Source organism: Ovis canadensis, chromosome X, assembly GCF_042477335.2.
Source record: "Ovis canadensis isolate MfBH-ARS-UI-01 breed Bighorn chromosome X, ARS-UI_OviCan_v2, whole genome shotgun sequence".
Taxonomy (NCBI): Eukaryota; Metazoa; Chordata; class Mammalia; order Artiodactyla; family Bovidae; genus Ovis; species Ovis canadensis.
Window position 1 is genome coordinate 97,770,675 of NC_091727.1, and position 23,003 is coordinate 97,793,677.

Sequence of the window (23,003 nt, forward strand, 5' to 3'; positions counted from 1 at the left end):
AGGTCTTAGCTACAGCACAAGGGATCTTTAGTTGTGGCATGTGAACTCTTAGCTGGGGACGTGAGGTCTCGTTGCCTGAGCAGGGATTGAACCCAGACCATCTGAACTGGGAATGAGAAGTCTTAGCCACTGGACCACCAGGGAAGTCCCTTGGCTTTATTTTTGAATAAAGAGACATTTTAGAGCCACCAATAATTTTGTAACATTTATAAAATATGGAGTGTCACAGAGTAGAAAGTGTTGGGCCTTTGGAGACAGAAGATCCTACTTGAGTCTCAGTTCTGGTTGCAACTTTTTACTTCAATCTTGGGCCAGTTGTTTCACCTCTCCAAGCTTGTTTTCTCCTCTCGAAAATGGAGATAATCATAGTCACTAATTCAGAGGGTTGCTGTGAGTATAAAATCTGGATAAATATTTAGTACAGAGTTGGAAACCCAGTCAATTAAATCCCTGGTGATACAATGATGAAGCTATTTACTGTGCCTTGGATGTGCCAGGTACTATGTAAACCATGGAGCAGGCATGGGGGCAGTCAGGAGAGTTTAACCCAGTCCTTGTCATCTAGGAGTTTACAGTTTCCTTGAGGATTCAAGATATGGGCAAATGGGAGTAAGTAGTAGTATTGTGCTAACAACTTACTACCATATCCAAGAATTTTGTAAGAAATATCTTTTTTCTGCCTGACATGTTTTCTGTTCATATTGCCATGTAACCAGTAGAATGGAGGCAAGAACAAGATTTGACAATCTTCTGGAAGCTGACCTTAGTCAAACTCTATTGTATGTTATTTACCGGGAGAGATGATGGCTAGGTCCTCTCATTCAGATGGAGAAAACGTCAGGAGAATGCTGTGGGGAAAAGGCAACCTTTGATGACCCATTCCTCTTGACTTGGGAGATTCTGAAGGCTGTGGACTGATAGGGATTCGGGCTGGGGACCCGATGCTGCCGAGTGATGTTCCTCGTAAAAGAGCAAGAGTGAAATCCTTGAACAAGTTCTCCCTCATTGTTTCCTCCTTCACTGGAGAAGAAAGTGACAGAACATTTTAAGATGTTCATTCCTGACAGGCATCCCAACATCACAGTTGCTGCTGCTGCTGCTAAGTTGCTTCAGTCATGTCTGACTCTGTGTGACTCCATAGACGGCAGCCCATCAGGCTCCCCCGTCCCTGGGATTCTCCAGGCAAGAACACTGGAGTAGGTTGCCATTTTCTTCTCCAGTGCATGAAAGTGAAAAGTGAAAGTGAAGTCGCTCAGTTGTGTCCAACTCTTAGCAACCCCATGGACTGCAGCCTACCAGGCTCCTCCATCCATGGGATTTTCCAGGCAAGAGTACTGGAGTGGGTTGCCACTGCCTTCTCCGAACATCGCAGCACAATGTTCTAAATGTTAAGTTGAAGGGAGGCAGAAGATCACGCATACTTGGTATAGATTGGAAAGGTCTTAGTGTTAAACTGTTTTTGGATAAATCATTGACATCTCTCTGTCTTGTAACTTTTCCCTACTCTCAATTCTACTCGCAGTTCTGTAGGTCAGAAATTTGGACCAGGCGCTGCAAAGATAGCCCTTTTCTGATCCATGAATTCTGGAGCCTTGCAGCTGAATGGCTGAGCACTGGCTGGATGGCTTGACTGGGGTCATGTGTCTGGAGCCCTGTGTCCGCCATCAGCTGAATTCCTTGGTTCTTCTTCATGAGGTCTCTTTGCGTAGCCTGTTTGGGTTTCCTCGACACATGGGTGTCAAAGCATCTGCCTTCTTATGTGGTGGTTGGCTTCCCCTAGAAAGAAAGTAGAGCCATCAAGTCTCCTAAAGTTTAGCCAGGAACTGACACAGCATCACTTTGGCCACATTCTGTTGGTAAAATAAGTCATAGGTCCAGCCTGGATTTAACAGGACATTACCTCTAGAGGGTGGCGTAGCATATATGTATAGGATTAGGAGAAACTCTTTGTCGCTAATATTCCAGTTACTATTTCTGCACAGCTTAGTACCCTCAAATGTAGCAGCTATAAAAATCCATTTAATTTTGCTCATAAAATTATGGGTCAAGTGTCTGAGAAGGATGCCATTGAATAGTTTGGCACTTAGGGGTCTTTCACAAGGTTGTTATCAGATGTCACCAGGAGCTGCAGTCATTTGGTGGTTTGACTGGGCTGGACATCCAAGATGGCTCGGTTGCTCAATGGGCAGCTGACACTAGCTGTCATTTGGGAGCTCAGGTAGCACTGTAAGCTGAAAAGCCTAGATGTCACCTCTCCCTTGTGCTAGTCTGAGGGTAAGCTGACATCATGCTGAGTGGCTGGCTTTTCTGAGAGCAAACGTCCTAAGAGGGCCAGGCAGGAGTGGCATGGCCTTTTCTAACCTAGCCTAAAATGAATACAGCATCGCTTCCACCATTGAAGCGGTTACAAGGCCCCTAGAATCAAAGAGAGTACTCATGGTGTCCACATCACAATGCCCATGCCACAGTCACCATCTTTGGAGACTATTTTGTGCTGTGCTAAGGTGCTTCAGTCATGACTGATTCTTTGCGACCCTATGGACTGTAGCCCACCAGGCTCCTCTGTCCATGGGTTTCTCCAGGCGAGAATACTGTAGTGGATTTCCTGCCCTCCTCCAGGGGATCTTCCCAACCTAGGGGTTGAATCACTAGCACCACATGGGAAACCCTTGGAGGTTATTTACCCAGCTCTTTAAAAAATAATAATAATAATTTATTGGAGGCTTCTGTGGTGGTTCAGTGGTAAAGAATCCGCCTCCCAATGCAGGAGATGTAGCTTTGATCTCTGGGTCGGGAAGATCCCCTGGAGGAGGAAATGGCAACCCACTCCAGTATTCTTGCCAGGAGAATCTCATGGACAGAGGAGCCTTGTGGGCTACAGTCCATGGGGTTGCAAAGAGTCAAACACAACTGAAGTGCACTTAGCATAGTTGATTTACAATGTTGTGTTAGTTTCACGTGTGCAGCAAAGTGAATCAGTTATACATATACCTATATCCACTCTTTTTAAAGATTCTTTACCCATATAAGCTACTACAGAGTATTGATTAGAGTTCCCTGTGCTATACAATAGATTCTTACTATATTTTACCCAACTCTAATGTTACAGAAATCCACCAGCTTACCTATGATCCTGCTAGAAAGCAACCTTAAGTTATGACATAGACAAACACTGTAGGGTTTACATCAGAAATGAATCTTTTTAGAGCTCTATCATTTGTTTCTCAAACAAAATTTCTGAGATGTGAATTTAAAAATTAAAGGGACTTCCGCCTCTCAGATCTTGGCCCAGTGGGCCTTTCTTTATCTCAAGTATTCTGGCTGGAAGTATAGCTTTTGCCAGGCTGCCTCCTTCGGAACCGGCTTTCTGCTGTGAAGTGTTTTCACAAATGAAAAACACATTTGGTCCAGTGAGAAGCAGTCTTGTCACTGAAGCATCTAATTTGGTGGTTTCTGATGACAATGGCTCTGTACTCAGCTAGTCCAAACCTGTCAGGAAAAAGCCCTAAGTGTGTCTGTCCTCCGTGGCCCCACTCACCCTAAGCTTACCCTTCTGCGCGGACAATGGAACTGTGTGGCATCTTGCCCAGAAGCATTGCTCAGAGCTGCTGGAGGACGAGCAAACCTGGAATCCAGAGGCTGGTGTCTTGAGGCATTTGGGAACTGGCATGAAACAGACATCAGGGAGGTGATAGGGCCAAAAGGATGAGACGCCCAGTAACTTTTCCACTTTCCTATCAAAGATTCACGCTCAGTCCCACCCTCCAGAAAACATCCTGGCCCTTTTTAGGGGTGTGGCCATGTAGGCTTTTGTTTTGGAACATTGCTTTATTTCCAGGGCTGAATTACTTGACTCTACAGGGTAACCCCTGTGCCCCATGTTGTATTAAATGAATAGAATTCTCTCTCATAGGAGGGGCAGAGGACAGAAGGGACCATTTTACTGTGGTGACAAGTCAGGAGAAATGAAGGGATCGGATAGTGCCAACTGCTAGAGTGAAAGTGAAAGCAATTTCACCCCAGGAGGACAGAGCAGAAGGATCCAGGAGGGGCAGAGAAGTGCTACAAACTAAGCCCAGGTTCCATTGAGATGCTTTAACACTAGTGTCTGTTTGGTGGTGGGGAAAAGACCACCCTCTGAATGCCCTCTGATAGCATCACCAACTCAATGGACATGAATTTGAGCAATCTCCAGGAGATGGTGAAGGACAGGAAAGCCTGGTGTGTTGAGTCCATTGGGTCACAAAGAGTTGGAGATGACTGAGCGATTGAACAACTGAATGCCCTCACGTGGATGTCAGATCTTCCTGCAGCAGATCATCCCAAATTACCAAGGAGCTTGAGGGCCGGACATAGCAGTATGGATTTTTCTAAGCCCCTACCATTTTGTTCATATTAAACATCTCATGGGGCTTGGAAAAAGGGAAAGCCTCCATGCCTTTCACAGAAGAGGCTGCTGTGACCTCCCTAGCAGAATCTTCAGAAGCTTTGTTTAGAGGAGATAACTTGTCCTGGTCCTTAAATATTCATGATCCTTGGTCTCTGGCATGAATATCTTTATGATGTCATTGATTTGCCCCCAAATGAACACACATCACTGTATTGTTCTTTCATGAAATGTCTAGTTTCTTTATCTTCTGATTACTTCTTTTGCAGAGTGGTTTGGGGTGAAGAGACACACTTTTTTTGGTCTCTTTGCATGGACAGGGAGACTCCACTCATGCTCCCAAGCAGATGTCGCTTCAACTCACCACAATCAAGTAAACTCACCTAGGTTTACTACTGCTACTAAGTCACTTCAGTTGTGTCTAACTCTGTGCGACCCCATAGACGGGAGCCCACCAGGCTCCTCTGTCCCTGGGATTTTCCATGCAAGAACACTGGAGTGGGTTGCCATTTCCTTCCCCAATGCATGCATGCATGTTAAGTCGCTTCAGTCGTGTTTGACTCTGTGCAACCCTATGGACAGCAGCCCACCAGGCTCCTTAGTCCACAAGATTCTCTAGGCAAGAATACTGGAGTGGGTTGCCATTTCCTTCTCCACACCTAGGTTTAGTAATATGTTAACTATTATTGTCCTTCAAGGAACAGGGTGATATCTGGCTTCCAGTTAGAAGTTACCTGTGCCAAAGGTGCCATTGGTAATAGGGCTTGTGGGGTGGGGGAGTCTGCTCTGTGCAGAGAACTTTCTGGAAATTTTAGTGTGTCAGGAAAGCTTAGATACTCAGGATGCACACCATGCTTAATAACCCCCAGGACAGAGACTGACCCTTTTCCCCAAAGAGGGTCTTGTTGCTTACTGGAGTTATGTAGACAAAGCAAATGTTACATGCACACAAGAGAGGAGTGTGTGTGTGTGTGTGTGTGTGTGTGTGTGTGTGTGTGTTGAACATGCTGAGTTAAGGGAGTTTGAAAAGACTGAGGGGTTTCATGCTTGGCAGATTTCAGTGAAAATCTGCCCCCCCTCCTTTTAAGATGCTGATAGGAGTGTTGAGAGACCATGTTGTCTAGTAGAAGAGCACAGAAAAGACAGAGACCCACCTGTTTCCTATTTGCTCTCCTAGTTTTTTATCCAGGCTCCACCACTAAAAGGTGTGACCTCTGGGCAAGTTACTTAACCTCTCTGAGCCTCAGTTTCCTCATTTGTAAAATGGAAATAACACTTCCTAGGCTTGTTGTGAAGATGAAATAAGATAATGATGTAAAGCATTTAGCCCGCTGCCTGGCACAGGGTAGTTACTAAATCCATAGTAACTGACTATTATTGGGTGAAAACTGAGGACTCAACCCCTCTCTCCATCTTTCTTCTAAATTCACCCAGGTTTCCATCCCTTTCGAATTCTGGTCAGTTGAAGAGAAATTCCTTCTTTCCCAGAGTACTGATATTAATGATCTAAACTTGGGTTGGATAATCACATTGTGTCATCAACTTCCAGATTATTAGATATTGTTTACAAGAAAAATAGGCCTGGAGTTCCTTCCAGACCAAGGACAGAGGCTGCAAATTGAATTTAGAGGCTTGCCGACCTTTAGACCCGGGGCTGGAGGCAGGGGCAACCCACTCTCCTGGTCTTGAAAGACACAGCAGGCTCTCATAATTGAGTTACCGCCTGGGATTCAGTAAGACTAATCCATCTATATAATTTCTTTGCCTGGTTTAATGCCATTAACGAAACCGAATTAAGGAGCGGGTGGAGTTGGGTGGGACGAGGGGAAACAGATTTTCTGTATGGTAGTCGCTGCTGCGTCTCTGCCGCCAGGCTGGAGCCTATGGTCTGATTAATGGACCGCTCTGAGGACCAAGTCCTGCCAGTGGCCACCCCGGTCCCACGCCCTTCCGGGTATCCACGTGCCGAGAACAGGGCCATCGCGCGCAAAGGGTTTCCCAGGATGTCCCAGGGCTACCCTGTCCCCCTTCCCTATTCCTGGCTCTTTCATCTTCCCCATCACCCCTCTCTTGTACAATTTCTGAGCTGTTTCCCTTTAGTTCAGATCTTCATGGACCGTCCCTCTTTGGTCACTAGCGTGCTCCAGGCGACAGGCCAATCTGCTAATCCCTCTCCAGCACCCGCCCCCAGTCCCACCTCACTCGGTTTGTCTGGGGTTGGCCATTCCGCGTGGTGGGCACTCTGCACCTAGGTTGCCAACCAGAGCGACCAGCCCTAGGAGGAGGGGCCTGTGTGCGGGGGGAGGGGGTAGGGGTGGGAGGCGGCCGCAGCCGCTGTCAGTTTCACTCTCCGCCCTACTGACACCCAGATTCTAGCGCGCCCTCTTCACGGAGAGTCCGGCTGGCTCAACTTGGGCAACTGGCCGGAGGCGAGGAGTCGCTGACTCCCGAACTGAGATTCCATCGCTCGGTGCAGGCACTTGCCAAAAGCGGAGTCCCCAAAGTGTAGGTGGTGACCAGCGCGGGCCCCGGCAGCGCTGCGGGGAAGGCGGGCGCCCAGATCAGAAGGTGGAGGGTAATGGGGGCCGGGGTAGGGGGGACGGGGGCCCCCGGGCTTCGATCTCGGCAGCCGACAGTGCGAGTCCGCCCTGGCGGCGCCCGCGGGTCCTGCCCGCTCCGAAGGGGCCAGGGGACGCCCGGCCGACACGCTCGCCGGCGCTCCGCTGGCCTCGCGGGGCTTTGGCCACCCCGCGGCTGACGTCGGCGCGCCCCTGCCGAGCTATCCTTTTACTACAGCCCGCCGGCGGCTTTGTGCCGGCCCCGCCCTCGCCGGCCCCCGCCCCCCGCGAGCCCGTACCTTGTGGTCTATATAGAAGGCGCCGCCGCGCGGATTCGCGGCTCTCCCGGACCGAGAGTTCTTTGGAAGCAGAGCGCGAGAGAGGGAGCGGGCGAGCTCCTAGGGGGTGTGGGTGTAGGCAGAGAGAGAGAGCAGGTAAGGGCCGTCGCATCCCGCTCCTCTGCCCGCCAGCAACTCGGGACCCCCTTTTGGCAAAATCGTAGGAACCTGGAACGTTGGTTCAACAAAAAGAGACAGGCGACGACCCTCCCCTCTCGATTGTCCGCGGGCGAAGAGCTGCGCGGCTCTGCGGTGTAACAGGCTCACACGTTGCTCATCACATGTTAAAACATTCCCCTTTCGGGGAGCCTCGTTATTTTTAAGTGAATATTTTCGTCTTTGTTTTGATGTGTGTGTGTTTTTTTTAAACCTTCCTCGGGGTTTTATTTTGATGGAGTTGGCGGCCCGCAGCATATGGGGAGAGTAGGGGAAGCGGCCCGCTGGCGCGCGGGTAGCCCACCCCCAGGCAACTCCCCGGGAGGCCCGCGCTGGCCCGGCGAGCGGCCGGCGCGGATCCCAGGGAGGCCCGCGGCGGCCGAGCCGGGGAGTCCCGGCCGCACGTCTCGACGGCCCCGGGGGTGGCGAGCGCGGCTCTCCGCGGGCGGGCGGGTGGGCAGGAGCGGCGGGCGCGGGGCGCGGGGGGAGCGCCGCGCCGCTTTGTCTCTGCACTTCTGGAGCCAGGCGCGCGGCTCCTCCCGCGGCCGGCCGCTCGGGCTCGCGGTGGCGGCGGCGGCGGCGGCGGCTCCTCCTTCACCCCTCTCCTTTCCTCCCCACTCTCTCGTAGGCAGCGGCGGCGGTGGCAGCGCTGGGGAACAGCGGATTCCGCCCGGAGCCACACCGAGGGGAGCTCGCGGTCGCGACTTGCCGCCCTAAGCACTCTCCCAAGTCCGGCCCGCTCGGCGAGGACTTCCGTCTCCTGGCCGAACCCTGTCAAGCAAGCTGGGATCTATGAGTGGAAAGGTGACCAAGCCCAAAGAGGAGAAAGATGCTTCTAAGGGTAAGCCCGCCCGCCGAGTCCGCCTGCTTCCCTTCCCTTGGTTTCCCTCGCCCGCTCGCGTGCGCGCCGCCCTCCGGCGGCTCTCGGCCTCCCTCCCAGAGCCTAAGCTGCCCGTGACCTCTGCGACCCCGGGCGAGAAAGGGGCGGGAGGGGGCCCGGGCCGCTGGGGTGGGGGTGGGGGGCTCTGAATTTGCACCACTTTCCCTCCTTCTTCGTGGGATTGTCGCCCCGCGAGTGCCACCAGCCTCTTCACTCCCCCCTCCGGACGCACCAGGGTGGCGCTGCGGGCAGACGGAGCTGCTGCAGCCCGGAGCGCCGGGAACAGCGCTGCCTACCACCGGCCGGCCGCCTCTCGGTGCGAGTGCCTGTGTGTTGCGTGTGCGCGAGTGTGCATCTGTGTGCTGCGCGGGTGCCACACGGTGACATACTCAGGAAGGAATCTGCCCCACTCTTAGAACCCGTGCTCCGATCCACCTTTCCCCCCCCTCCCCGCCCCCAATGCAAACAAAGAGCCTGGCCGCGACACGCACCCCCTTCCCCCACGCTCCTTTTCCCCTCACGCCCCCTGCTCCCCAACTCTCCCCGTCCCCTCCCCAGAAGGCAGGAGCTTGTCACCTTCCCTACGCCGCGTGCAAAAGTGAGCAATCCCGGTGCCCTGGCGCCGCCCGCGCTGCGCCTCGGCAGCGCCGCCTCGCCGAGCCCCGGGAGAACAAAGGCTCTGGTCCCTCGGCCACTAGTGCCCGGCGGGAGCGGGCCTCCGCGGGAGGGGAGAGCCCCGTCCCTCCACTCTGGGGGGTGTTCAGCCACCTGGCCCGCGGCGCCCGGCCGCCGGTCCCCCGCCACGAGAGCGCTTCTCGGCCTGAGGCCTCCCACCGGCGGGCTGGGGAGGCGCAGCGGAACAGGGCGCAGGCCGGGGAGAACTCAAGAGCAGGAAGGGGCGTCCCCCCGAACTCCCACTCGTCCTAGCCGTAGCCTTGCTAAGGGCCCGGCTTAGCTCCCCATTGTAAACCCGAGACAGTATCCTGGAAGCCCCGGTACGGAGAGGGGCACAGAGAGAGAGAGCGGGGTGGGGTGTGGTAGAGCGGTGGGGAACGGCAGGTGCCTGAGGTGCAAGTGTCCGGAAGGGCCCGGGAGCGGAGGCCGGAGTGGGCTGGACCGGCCCGAGGGCCCCAGGCTTGCCGAGCCGCAGCGACCCACGCCGGGTCCACGTGGCTGCAGAAGTTGGGGCTGCCGTGGGGGGAGCCCCAGCCTTTGTTCACGGGCCCCGATTCCTCCTGGAGCCCTGGGGCTCTCTTCCCTCCCACTCCTTCCCTTCTTCCTTTTTCTCCTCTCCTCCTCGCCTCTCCCCATCTCTCCGGAGCTTTCTTTCCCGGGAGATTCTAGGGCAGCGTCAGCCCTCCCCCGCGGAAAGTTGTCAAAGTCTTCAGCTCAGGGCCTTTATCCCTTGTTTCTAAATGGAGCCGCTTCTCCCAACTAGGAGGCTCTAAAAGTTTGAGGGGTGGGGTGGGGGAGGTTTAGATCCGTGATGCTAAGGGTCAGTGTTGCCATCGGCCTGCCTCAAGGCTCGAGGTCACCCTCTTTGGACCTACTGATGCCCGCTGGCTGTTTGAAGCGCACAGATTAATTGAACCAGTCACCCGGAAAGTAGAACTCCTGTTACACTTCTCCAGAGCTTTCCTCATTGTTGTGCGTTTTAAACAGGTATTCGTGTGAAAAGAGAAAGTGACTTCAGGGTCGTTAGACTGTTTTGTTTGCCCTCGAGGGGCCCGGAAAGGTAAATGCAATTGAAAATGGTACCACCAAATTGAGGTAGGCAAGGGATTCCTCTTCTGCATCTGGGAGTATTTCAAGTTTGTTTCTGAATTTTGGTCCTTGATTTCCATCAAGTGATTACCTAAGGCTTATTTCAGGCTACCTTTGGGGGGAATCCTGAAATCAAATTCATTCACAGAAAATGAGATGCTGCTCTAGGAATATAATTTGTAACTGTCCAGAAGGGGAGTAACAAGTCTGGAAACATTATTGGCCCAAGTTTCTGTAACCCAATAATGAAAATTTTTACTAGGCATATGTCATAACATTTTCTTCAGTTGATTTACTGGAAACGGAATACCTCTCTGTAGGAACTGTGTAATTAGCATTTGGAATTATGGTTGTAATTAGGATAAATTAGTGTAATTTTACAAGACAACTTTTAAGAAGAGAACCGTGTGGCCTGTTACAGATAAATGCAGATCGTTTGTGGATTGAGTGAACTTCCCCAAGGAGATGGGAATCATGCCTGTGAACAGAGTTTCTAGACTTTTTAAAACATAGGTAGTAGATAATTAGTAAGTTATTTTGTTCTCCTTAATGAAATGTGGCTTTCAGAGCATCTAAATTGCTCTTTGTCTTTTTAAATGATGTTTTTCAACTCATTGAGGTTAACACCAGTGATGGACAATGATCTTTTCTGTAACCTATAAGATAGACTCGACTCTTGGAGGTAGGAGGGGAATCTTGATTGCGTTTGAAAGTATTAAAATGGCCTCTTGTGCAGCAAATCATCTTTTGTGTATTTAGTTAGGCTTTGCACAAACTTTTACATTGGCAGATGAATATATAGTCTGGGGCACTCAGCTCCTGAACAGGAGGACCTAGTTCTGTTTCAAGGAAGAAGAAAGTGTAACATTTGTTTGTCCAGGCAGATACTTGCTTAGCTTTGATTCACTCTTCTCTACCTTGTCACATCTTTTCAGGAGTTCTCTGTTGGAAAAGTACTCAGTGAAGGCTGTGTCTGCTTTATGGCAACTGTGTTCCTGTGGCTTTTGGAAAATGTGTGGCCTGTTACAGATAAATGCAGATCGTTTGTGGACTGAGTGAAAGTGCTAGCCAGTTGTGGATTTCAAAACTGTCATTTGGTTTGGGCCATCCCTGGTGGTCCAGTAGTTAAGACTTCGCCCTTACACTGTAGGGGGCATGAGAGTGGAAGCATGAATTCGATCCCCAGTCTGGGAGCTAAGATCCCGCGTGCTATAAGATGTGGCCAAAACCACTGAAACTGTCATTTGGTTTGTAGTTGGGGGTTGGGTTTATTTGGCTTTGTCTGTGTTTTGTCGGCAACCCCTTCCCTTGTGCTTAGCCAGAGAGCCATCACTTCCAGACAGGTTTCAAGGCCATATGGGCTGTGGGTTGTGGGTTGTCTGAGACGGCCAGCACTCACATCAGGCTAGATTCCTACTGGCTGCTGGGCAGTGCAGGACAATTCCACGCATAGTCTGAGAGGCCAGCCACTTGCACAGCTGTTGCTCTAACAGATTATAATGCCCACGTGCATTCACAGGCACAGCTCATTTTCAGCTCACTTCCTGGCCTTTTCCAGTAGCCCTTCCAACCTTACCTAAGAAAGGCCATTGCAGTCAGGCAGCCAGCATCTCACGTCTTGAACCCTGAAGGCTGTTCCTAAAGCTCATCTCTTGGTCTTGGCGGATTACTGCGATTGCTTCCGTCAAGTGTCTTTCTTGGGCTTGGGCCAGGCCAACCAGCTGTTGAGAGGTATTTCACCCACAAGAAATCATGATGCTGGTACCTCTTATTAAAAACTAGCAATCATAACTTCCCTATTACTCATGAAGGGACTTCTTTTTTTCACCTGGTGAATCAGTCACTGTGGACCAGTATGGTTTGAGGGTTATCAGCCCCAGGTTATCTCCTGTGTCTAAGATGGTGATGACAGCTTCAGTGAGGGGGTGTGACCAGGGAGATTTCTGATCAGAATTGTTAGTATGTTCCTGGGGATAGGTGTAAGAGATGAGAGAACAGTACCCGCAGATCCTCTTCATTCTTATTTCCAGTGCTGTGCCTCTTCTTGACCCACAGGCTAGAGCAGGAGGGGGATATGGGTTGGGGGTGCTGTATCTTCTCTCTTAGTTCTGCTTCCTCTAAGTCTCTTTCCAGTACAGTTCAAGTCCTTTCAGAGGGTTCAGATGTATCCTCGGGCTGGCGACGTGAGGGAGGTTAGAGTGGGAAAGGATGTTGCCCGAGTACAGAAAGTGAGCTGTAGGGTTGAGGTTCATGCCTAGTGCTGGGCCATGTAGGGTGGCCCTGAGCACTGGACCAGAGCTGGTGAGGGAACTGGAATCAGGGTCTGGGTGGTAAGCTGGAGGGCTGATCTGTGTGTGAGGCAGTCACTAGGGAGACAAAACTGTTAACATTCCAGGTCTTTTTGCAGCTGTGCTGTTTTATGTTCAAATCAACTACTCATTCTGGGAATTACAATCAACACAGAACAACTGGAATGTGTTGCAGCTCCTCGAATATATCCAATAAAAGGGCTTTCTAGTGTCTGCTTCATTATGGCTTGTATTTTGAGTTGAGAATTTGAAAGGAATAGAAGATAACTGCCAAGATTAAACAATTCAAGGAGGGGGAAAAACCTCCCATGAATTAAAGTGTGGCGAGTGAAGGGGATCCTCCATGTTTATTACCTTGCTAGGCTTAACGTGATCTTTGGAAGGTGAAGATTAGGCACATAAGTATACTCTTAGCCATTAGTAGAGAAGACAGACGTCTGCAGAAATCACTGTGTCTAGTCACCCGTTTACGTTTCCCTATCCAGAAGCATCCAGAAAACACGTTCACAATAGATTTGTTGCCAAGGCTGAGGAGTGGACTTCACGCTCGTCATCCTGTGTAGCGTGGTTTAGTCTAGTTGGTCCTCACCAGCTCAACAGGTAGCTTATCTATTTGTGATAGACCAGTTCTACAAACTTATTTGAATCAGAATTCTGACATTTTTAAACATGGCACTTCGTCACTTTGTTGAATGCCATATCCTGATGAAACATTTCTTAGGGGTGTGGATTTCTGGGTAAATGGCACTAATTTCCTAAAGAAAGTGAAATAGTATATAGTAATCATTCTGACCCCCACTCCAGCCTGCAGTCCTAATTTCTAATTGGATGGCCATTTGTTTTTCTCTAAAGCCCTGTTTTCCAGGATATTAATCCTAAAGATGAGGCTTTTATATTAGAAAAGAGAGATGTTCTTGATTCTTGGGGCACGACGGAAATGTGAAGGGCTGTTTTATTAGGGATCTGAGTTTGTAATAAACATTAAGCCTAAATCACAATTACTGTAGGTTGAGATTACTGTCAGACAGTTCTCAGGCCCTACTCATGCCTCTGCCCTTGTAAATTACTTTTCGCATTGATTTTCAAATGGAAATAGTATTAGTGTCACTGGCTAATGACCATCCCCACAGGCAGTGGGCAGAGGGTAGTAGGTGTCCATGCTGAGTCTGTAAAACCCTGGCAGCACCCTTGGCTTCTGTGGGTGTAAGGTTTAAGTGGACAGTCTAGGGGGTGCATCAGGGCTAGACTGAGCTGAGGTGTTTGCTTGACCTGCCTGCTCTCAGCCTTCTGCAGAGACTTAAGATTTGTTCTGGACAATCGCTATTGCACAGAGGAATTCTCAGGTATATATGTCTGTCTTTTCTGGACCCTGCCAGTAGGGTCTGAGAAGAAAGAAAAAAAAAATCTTCTGATGAACGGCAGGCCTTGTCAAAGGCCAAAGTATAAAAGAGTTATTTTAAAAAAATGGTATGAACCCAATTTCCTTTTGTGTAATTAAAGATTATATACAATGACATGTACAGATCTTAAGTGTACATCTCAATGAATTTTGACAAATGTTTACACCCACATAATATATTTTCATCAACCCAGAAAGTTTTCTTGTGTTCCTTTCTAATCATTCCCCCTTAGAAGGCAGCTACTATTTTGATTTCTGTTATCACATTTTAGTTTTCCCTTTATTGATCTCACAGAATGCCACTTGTGGTTCCTGAGACCTAGAAACCTCTCCAGGCAGCAGGCTTCCTGTCCCAGTTGACACCCCTTCTCCTTGTCTTGTCCTCTGGTTTCTTGGAAGACCCCCACCCTAGGGCACTCAACAGGGTCTTATCCTTACCTGGCTCATAAGGAGTATTTGTTGAATGATCTAGGCAAGGTAGGAAATTCATTTAAGCCTGGGTGTCTATTCATCATCTAATAATAATAATAATGATCATAGTTATTATCATTACCATTATAGTAGCTTCTGAATTTACTAGGCATGCATGATTTATATATATATATATATATATATATATATATATATATATATACATATATAAAATTTAATCCTCATGGCAGCCAAATGAAGTGGCAAATAGTATTTATAGATGTTAGTGATGAGAAAATTGAAGTTTAGGGAGATCATGTAGCTTGTGTGAGCTCACACAGCTAGTGGGACCCAAATTACTGGCACAGTACCTGGCACTGAACAAAGGATTGCCAGAGGCAGTGCCTCTTAACAGCAAGGAATTAATGTCAATGGGTGACTGTTTGACATCTACACAGGATGGAGAAGTTATTTTGGTTGGGGTCTTAAAATACAATGTAACAGGAGCAGGACCCTGTGAGGTCTGCCCCTGACAGACCCCTCCCCCATAACCTCTGGGGTAGTTCCTCTCTGAAGTACCCAGATAATAGTATCTCATGCATATTTCCTGAATTTTTCAGATGCTAAAACCCACCACCAAATGGAAGAAGTTAACTACTTGATGATCAGGTGCAAGTACCCCCCAGACCTTTGGCACCTAAGGACTGATAAAGTTTATCGCCCTGTTACCTCACCACCAAGAGAATTATGCTGGAGCTGATCACCTCCCCCACCTCACCCTCTTCTGGGCTTTCAGGATGCTTAGCTGAAACCCATTGGAGAGTTTGGGATTCTCTGCTCCAGACTCCAACGCTGGGCACACGAACTTGGCATTCAGTAACAATAGTTTTTTTGAGCACTGACCGTATGCCAGGGATTGACATGAAATCATTCATGCTATCCAGGATTGATATACATAACACTGCCTTTCTAGGCAACACAGTTGATTCTTTTCTAATCCAGGTTTGCACAGGGACAAAATATTTGCCAACTATCAACACAGACATGACTAGGAAGAGTTTGCCTGTACTGGCACAATTGTATAGGGCTGTGGTCTTTGTGCACCCAAAGAGATTTCTGAACAGATTTCTTGAGTGATTTATCCATCCCAGGCACTGTACTGAGAGAAACCTAGTCCTACCTTAAGCCTTAGGGGTGCCCTTGTGCCCTTTTCCTTCCTCCTTGGCCTTGGGCATTCTGACTTGTACTTTCTGAAGTGCAGCTCCCCTCAGTTGGCCATGACTCTTATCTTTCAAGATCTAAGCATCTGTCAGTTTGAAAATAATGGGTTTTTTTTTTCCCCATAGAATTGTGTCTGAGAGCTTATTTCACCTGTGTTCTAAAGGCTACACGTACTCGTAATTCAGGACTGGGTAAAAGTCCTAATTATTTATTTTTCCCATCAGAATCATCTGTCTCATTTCCCTTCTCTTTCTCTCTCAACCCCACTCCCTCCTCCCTTCCTCTCTCTGCCTCCTCCTCCCCCCCTTTTCTGCACACCCCCACTCCTTTTCTTGTGAACAGACGTCAGTGGTTTTCATTAACTGTCTGGATTTTCTCCCGTAATAGCTATATTAACTTCAGTTAAAGAAATCCTTACCCCCCTCAAAGGGTTGCTTCATGGAAGAAGCTTTTCACTACTTATTATGTAACTCATTTTAAATGGAAAAATAAAGTGCGAGCTTTATGTCTTATACCGTTTATGTTGCCTTTAGTTAGATAATATTTCCAAAAATATATCTTGTTAACAGAGATGCACGCCTTGAACGAGCATATTAATTATAGTTCTCCAAGTTAGGACTCATGTAATGTTTCTCTTGTGCTGCAGAACCTATGTTTTAACAGCCATAATTAACAGTGATGAGTCTATTGCAAGGTTATAGGTAAGTTTAATAACAAACGTGACACCCAGTTTGAAAAAAAAAAAAAATCCCTCCAAATTACGGAGGTAGCGTTTCTTCTGCTCTTGCTCTGGGGGTTAGTAAACAGATCGAGTTCTTAAAATATTTATCCTGCTGTTAAAGTAGAAGTAAACAACCTAAAGAAGGCAGGCTGAGTGCAGTTCTTGAATATGCCTATGGATGTTTTCAGAATCTTCTTTCAACCACGACTTTGAAAGTATTGTGAATTGACCTGCTTCTTTTGCCTTTGATTCTCCGTGCGTGAGCTCGCCTCTCCCCTTGGGGCGGGTGGGGGGGGGGGGGTTGGTTACTGAACGTTAAGACTTACAAGAGGGGATTTGCGCGTAGTTTTCGGAGCCCCGGGAACAATGTGAACCGTTCTCCTGGAAACCGGGCCGGCGCTCCTCGCGGCTCCCGCTCTCGGGAGCGTTGGTTTTCCTACTGGCTGGGACCCGACTTAGAGGCGAGCGCCGAACAGCCCGGTGAACGGGCGACCCTCGGTCGCCGGGGATCCGACCGGCGGGTTTATTACCAACCTGTGTGCTCATGAGCCTCGTGATGCGGCAGCTGCCGAAAAAAGAAACACGGAAAAGTTGTGTCACCGAAGGTGAAACTTGGCGAAGAAAAAGTGCTCGGCGCCCGGCATGACAAAGCTGCTCTGCGGCCGACAGCGGCGGCGGGCAGCGGAGGGCTGCGCCCACCGGCCCCGTGTGCTCGCGTGGGGACACCACCCCGGGAGCGCCGCCGGGGCTGGGCGCCGGGGCCGGCGGGGCGGGCGGCTGAGCGCCGGGCGAAGGAGGCGGGCGGCGGGGGGCCTGGAGGTCTAAACCGCGGGCTCGGTGCAGCTGTTGGGAGGCGGGCGGGAGGGGCCGGAGGAAGAGGGTCCCGCCCCGACTCCCCGCCCCCAACCATCGAGGGGGTTCCTTGCTCTGCCTGTACCTGACCTACTGGCTGTGCCCCTCAAAGGTGGATACCCGTCCAAGCCTGGAAGTCTGGACTTGGCCCAACACAAAGGCTTTGCTTCCTCTGTCTTCTGGTCAATGCTAATTCGGTTTCGGCTGTTCAGAAAAACCTAGGCTGCGTCTTGAACAGAACGCCCTGGACCATTGTCGAGTTTGTCTGCTTTTATATGGTTTATGTTTCCGTTGCGTTGGTTCTTTTCAGATTACAGAATAATGCATGCGATTCGGAAAATCATAAAAGCATAGAGAAGAAAATATCCCCCCAAAGGTTGCACTCCTAGGTTCTTTTTGAGATTTTTCCTTCTAGTCTTATTTCTCTGATTTCATCTTTAAGTATATGTGTGGGATCACACAGTAAATACTACCACATGCTTTTTTTTTTTTTTTTAAACTTCAACACCATGTTAGAATGTTTTCCGATATCATTAAATAATCTTGCATAGTATCATTTTTGGTATGTGCACTGGTTGTGGATTTGGGGGTGACAAAGGAAAGATGGTGATTTTATCCCTGTCGTTGTGAAAAGTTTTTCTCTATTGCCTTAAGGTCTTTCTCACTAGGCTCCTCTACAAACATCATTCATGTTTTATAAATGTATATACAAATATGTGCACTTTTAAAGATACATATATGCATGTATACGGCTTCCCTGGTGGCTCAGATGGTAAGCAGTTGGCCTGCATTGCAGGAGACCCAGGTTCATTCCCTGGGTCTAGAAGATCCCCTGGAGAAGGGCATGCCAACCCATTCCAGTATTCTTGCCTGGAGAATCCCATGGACAGAGGAAGCCTGGCGGGCTACAGTCCATAAGGTCACAAAGAGATGGTCATGACTGAAGTAATCTAGCATGCACGCATATGCATGTATAAATCTATAAATATAAAATTAAATGCATGTAGACAAATGCGTATGTGTCTAAATAAACGCACACACAATTATGCTTAGAATAAATCCTGAAAGAATATATATCAAAAGGAATCTTGGGGTGATTGGCTTATAGAAGATGTATAGAGGATGTGTATGTATATTTGTGTCTTCTATTTTCTCCACAATGGATGTATATAATGATCATAATGAAATAATGAAAATGGACATAATATATTACTTACGGATTATCTTCACACTGACTTTTCTGCTCCAGCTCTTACCATTCCTTTTTTTTTTTTTTTTTTGCTGCTTACCATTTCCTGACCTGGAATGCTCTATTATTTCAACATTTTGTGATCCTTTATGTCCAAGCTTAACCCACATCATCCAGGAAGCGTCTCTTCCACCCTTGTTACAAAGAACTGCACTGGGCTTCTCAGTTACCCATTTGGCAGTGTCCTTGGATAAATCTCATGATTAACTTTTCATCTGCTTTAGGTGTTTTATCTCCCCAGCTAGATTTTAACCTCCCCAAGGGCCTTTGTCACAAAAGAGATACTGAATAAGTGTGTTACTTAACCATCAAGCTCAGCATCCTTCCTACATTTATTTAAATGCTCTTGTTGCTCAGCTGGTAAAGAATCCGCCTGCAATGCGGGAGACCTGGGTTCGATCCCTGGGTTGGGAAGATCGCCTGGAGAAGGGAAAGGCTACCCACTTCAGTATTCTGGCCAGGAGAATTCCATGGACTGTATAGTCTACAGGGTCGCAGAGAGTCGGACACGACTGAGCAACTTTCACTCACTTCACTCACCTTTGAAACTCCAAACCATATTAGAAGCCCTTAGAATGAGGGCAACAATCCATCTGGATTTACTATTTCTAATTTAATTAGGGGTATAACTTCCAACTTCCAGTGGGCCATCTTCTATGTAAAAGTGGCTGCATGGTTAAAAGCATGGAATATAGAGACTTGTGTTCACATGTAAGTTCCTCTGCTTAGCTGCTATGTGACCTTTGGCAAAGAGGCTTTCTAAGCCTCTCTACAATGGAGATAGTTATATTTATCTCATATGCTTATTTTAAAGATAGAATGAGATAATATATGAAAAACATACATGAAATTTGGTCAGTGGTGATATTGATAATATTATTAAAGTAGTAGTGATCTTTATATTGATTATTCAAGTTAGAAGGTTTTTGTTAAAGAGCTTGTTGGCCATAGGAACAAATCTGCGGAGTCACACATCTGTCTGACAGTCATACTCTGATTTAATGGATTTTAGTTATATAGTTACTGGGCTCCTGAACCATGGCTTCCTGGACCCTCCCAGATACCAAAATCTGTGGATGATCAAGTCTCTTACATAATAGCTTATTTGAATATAACCTATGCATAACCCCCATACTTTAGCTCATCTCTAGATTATTTCTAATACCTAATGCAAATGTAAATGCCCTGTAAGTAGTTGTACATACATGTGAATGTTATGTAAATAGTTGCTGGCCTATGGCAAATTCAAGTTTTGCTTTTTGAAACTTTCTGAAATTAAAAAAAAAAATGTTTTTTTGGATCCACATTTGGTTGAATCCATAGATGCAGAATCTATGTATACAGAGTGCCTACTGTGCTAATTCATGTATTAATTAATTCATTACTTTACTCAATAGATACTTGTTGAAACTCCTATGACAGCAGTGAGCAGAACAGATAATTACCCCTGCCTTCATGGAGGGCTTCCCAGGTGGCACAGTGGAAAAGAATCTGCCTAGAATTCAGGAGATGCAGGTTTGATTCCTGGGTCGGGAAGATCCCTTGGAGAGGGAAATGGCAATGCACTCCAGTATTCTTGCCTGGGAAATCCCATGGACAGAGGAGCCTGGCAGGCTACAGTCCATGGGGTTGCAAAGCATTGGCCAAGACAGCATGGACGCACGCCTTCGTGGAGCTGATGTTTTAAAGGAACTGGATTTTCCGTGCATAAAACACTGTCCAATGTTGGTGGTATGTCAAATGACCTGGTGCCCATCATAGCCATCTGGGCCCTGGCCAATCCACGCTACTGAGGAGGAAGCTTGGATGGAGTTGGACATAGGTCATTCATTCATCTTTCATCCGGGGACCACTAGAGCTGAGGTTCTTGAAACTGCTTGAATGTCAGCAACACCTCCCACTGCATACATCCCCACCATGAGAATTTGACTTAGTAGACCTAAGTATGGGGCTTGTGAACCCATATGGTTTATAAAACTTAAGTGATTCTAATGCACAGCTAATTAAGGGGTTACTGCACCTGAGCAATGTTTCTCAAGTTTGCTGGAAGTTAGCAGTCACCTGTAGGGTTTGTTTCCCCCTGGCCTGCTGAACCGCAACTTTAGGAAGACGGTTTGGTAACGTGAATTGTAAATAAGCATCTAGGTGATTCCTGTCATTGGGCAAGTTGGCAGGGCATTGTCCTAGAGACATCAAAGGACCCCTGGAAATAGTGTGTAAATGTGCATTTTTCAGGTGGTAGCATCCGTAGCTTTCAGCAGATTCTCAGAGGGGTCAGTATCTCCAAAAACAGCCCTGAGCTCTGTCCTCAGCTCTGTCCCCTCCGTGAACTGTGTGCATTGAGTCCTTGGTTTTCTCTGTCCTATTCACTCTTCATAGTCTAATGTTCTGTTTGGAAGTCTCCTTTCTCCATTCTTGCTCCTCTTTTCTCTTTTTGTCAGGCTGGCCTCCAGTCTTTCTCTTGCTCCTCTAGTATTTTAAAGACTGGGCCCTTTCAGAGAGGGCAAGGCTTGGAGGCAGCTTTGGGGACATGAGAATGGTGGAGGTCAATGCTAAAATACTTTGACCCTTCTAATGGCTGTACCTCAGTGGGTCTTAGTATGGTGGGATAAAGGGCTGAAGTGGGACTTCTAAGATAACCCTTTGCCAGTCTGGAGCAGGTGGGCAAAGGAATTTCCCCTTCTTGGTGCCATTTTCCTGCCTGTGTCAGGCAGAAGGTGGAGTAGGGTAGGAGGGTGAAGGTTAGGCTAGACCTAGATGCACCCCACTTCTCCTCCCCTAGGTGCCAAGCAGTGTCACTGTCACTGGTTCATGACCAATCAAGTGAATTGACCTATTACTGCTACTTACTTTGAGTTATAAATGGTTTTTATTCCCCCTGTGGAATTGGGGGTTCAGGCTGTATGGAATGACCCGATTTGTATCACAAGAGCCATTGGGACTTTGACAGATTTCACCATTTTAAAAAACACAGCTTTTTGCCTCCACCGCACTGGACATAAAAGCAACCTTTGAATTTATGGAACAAAGAACATGTCTTTAAAGGGCAGCGGGCACAGAAAGGGAGGAAAGGGAAATAAGACAGTTCATCCTCTTTTCTGAGGTCATTGTCTCCAGACAAGTGACAACACTGAATACCTTGAAAAATCTTGTGTTGATTTTTAGTACGGAGGCATCTTCCTAGGATCTGGAAAATCCCGGTAAAAGATAATAAACTTGTTCTCCTGTCTTTGGGCCAGAAGTTGACTTGCTTCGTTTATATGGCTGGAGGAGATGAGAGCACTTGCTCTACTGAGAGTGAAATTTTGACCAGGGCAGCATATTGATAGAGATGAAGCTCAGTTTCTATAAAGCCTGATATATACAGAGGGGACTTAAATGGTGAGTGGGCAGGTCATTGCAATATTGAAGGAATTATTGTTTTATGAAAAGGTTTTCTTTTCATAGCATCACTTCTGGTGTATCTGAATGTTTCTTTAGGGATCAAGTATTACTTGATTAAAAATAAAGAAATAATAAGCCAAGGCTAGAGGTCTTTTGTTGAAGAATTTGAGTTTCCTGCAATTCTCATTATAAGTTATTGCTCACAGTGGCTGTTTCAGCTTCCCAGGTTCTTTTTGAAAATGTTGATTGATTTTTACTTTTTTACTGTGGGAAAATAGACAGTGATTGTTTTTGTAAGTGTACAGTTCTGTGTGACATCATGTGCTCTCAGATTGCTCTGTGACCGTCACCACCGTACTTCCAAGGTTTTTAATGAGATGATAATGATTGGTGCATGCGTGCATGCTAGGTCGCTTCAGTCGTGTCCGACTCTGTGCGACCCTATGGACTGTAGCCCGCCAGGCTCCTCTGTCCATGGGATTCTCCAGGCAAGAATACTGGAGTGGGTTGTCATTTCCTTCTCCAGGGGATCTTCCTAGCCCAGGGATCGAACCTCACATCCTTTATGTCTCCTGCATCGGCAAGCAGGTTCTTCACCACTAGTGCCACCTGGGAAGCCCCTATAATGGTTGGAAGGTACCATAATAGCCATTTGGTCCAACCTTCCCATTACAAAGAAGAGGGAATTGGGCCCACGGAGAGGCAGTGATCTGCCTAGAGCCATAAAGCAATTTATGGACAGAGGCCAAGCCCAGTGCATTCCTGTGTGACCACACTGAAGGTAAAGGTGGTCTCAGACTCTACTGAATCAAGGATCGGCATAAATATTTAGGATGTTTCCCGGATTTTTTTTTTTAATCAAGTAAGCGATCAATCACTATGATTTAGAGCCATAAATCAGAAGGCCATCTAGTCCCAATTGCTAATTTGAAGTATTGGCTCTATTTGCTATTTCTAGATCCACATTCAACTATTTAATACAAAAAGGTGCTAACATTCTAATTTCCAAAATGCAGACAAATTCTCCCCCAGCCTTCCTTCCACTGACTCCATGACATTCCATGGTTGAAACCAGGTCCTTTGTGGGTGGCTGTTATTAATAAGCTTTCTTTGGGATGTTTACAGTAACTGCTGTGACCTAAATAAGATTTCTTGTATTGTTTTCCCCCAACCAAGCCAAGAGCAGTTTTTAAAAGTGTGTTCATCTCTCATACCATTGTACTTACTTGTGACTAACAGAACCAAGCATTATGTGTTTTTTTTTTTTTCCTGTTTATTACATTAGATGACAGAACTTAGATGGAGTGGATAGGTCAGATGGAATAGAGTGTTTCTACACACGTTAAACTGTTTGGGGCCTTTGTATACCATAAC

At 47.7% G+C, this 23,003-nt stretch overlaps 1 protein-coding gene across 6 annotated transcripts in view; it reads left to right on the plus strand.

Moving 5' to 3' along the window:
- The window catches only part of FGF13 (fibroblast growth factor 13), a 581,564-nt gene that overhangs the window by 17,945 nt on the left and 540,616 nt on the right, over positions 1-23,003 (plus strand). For 2 of the 6 annotated variants that reach the window (XM_070290654.1, XM_070290658.1), the window contains exon 2: positions 8,068-8,280. In XM_070290654.1, coding sequence (XP_070146755.1) covers positions 8,232-8,280 — 49 coding nt within the window. In that variant the 5' untranslated portion in view covers positions 8,068-8,231. Of the gene's footprint in view, positions 1-6,697; positions 6,893-7,225; positions 7,380-8,067; positions 8,281-23,003 lie in introns of those variants that run through there. The other 4 variants (XM_070290656.1, XM_070290660.1, XM_070290655.1 and 1 more) reach the window with 4 other exon arrangements.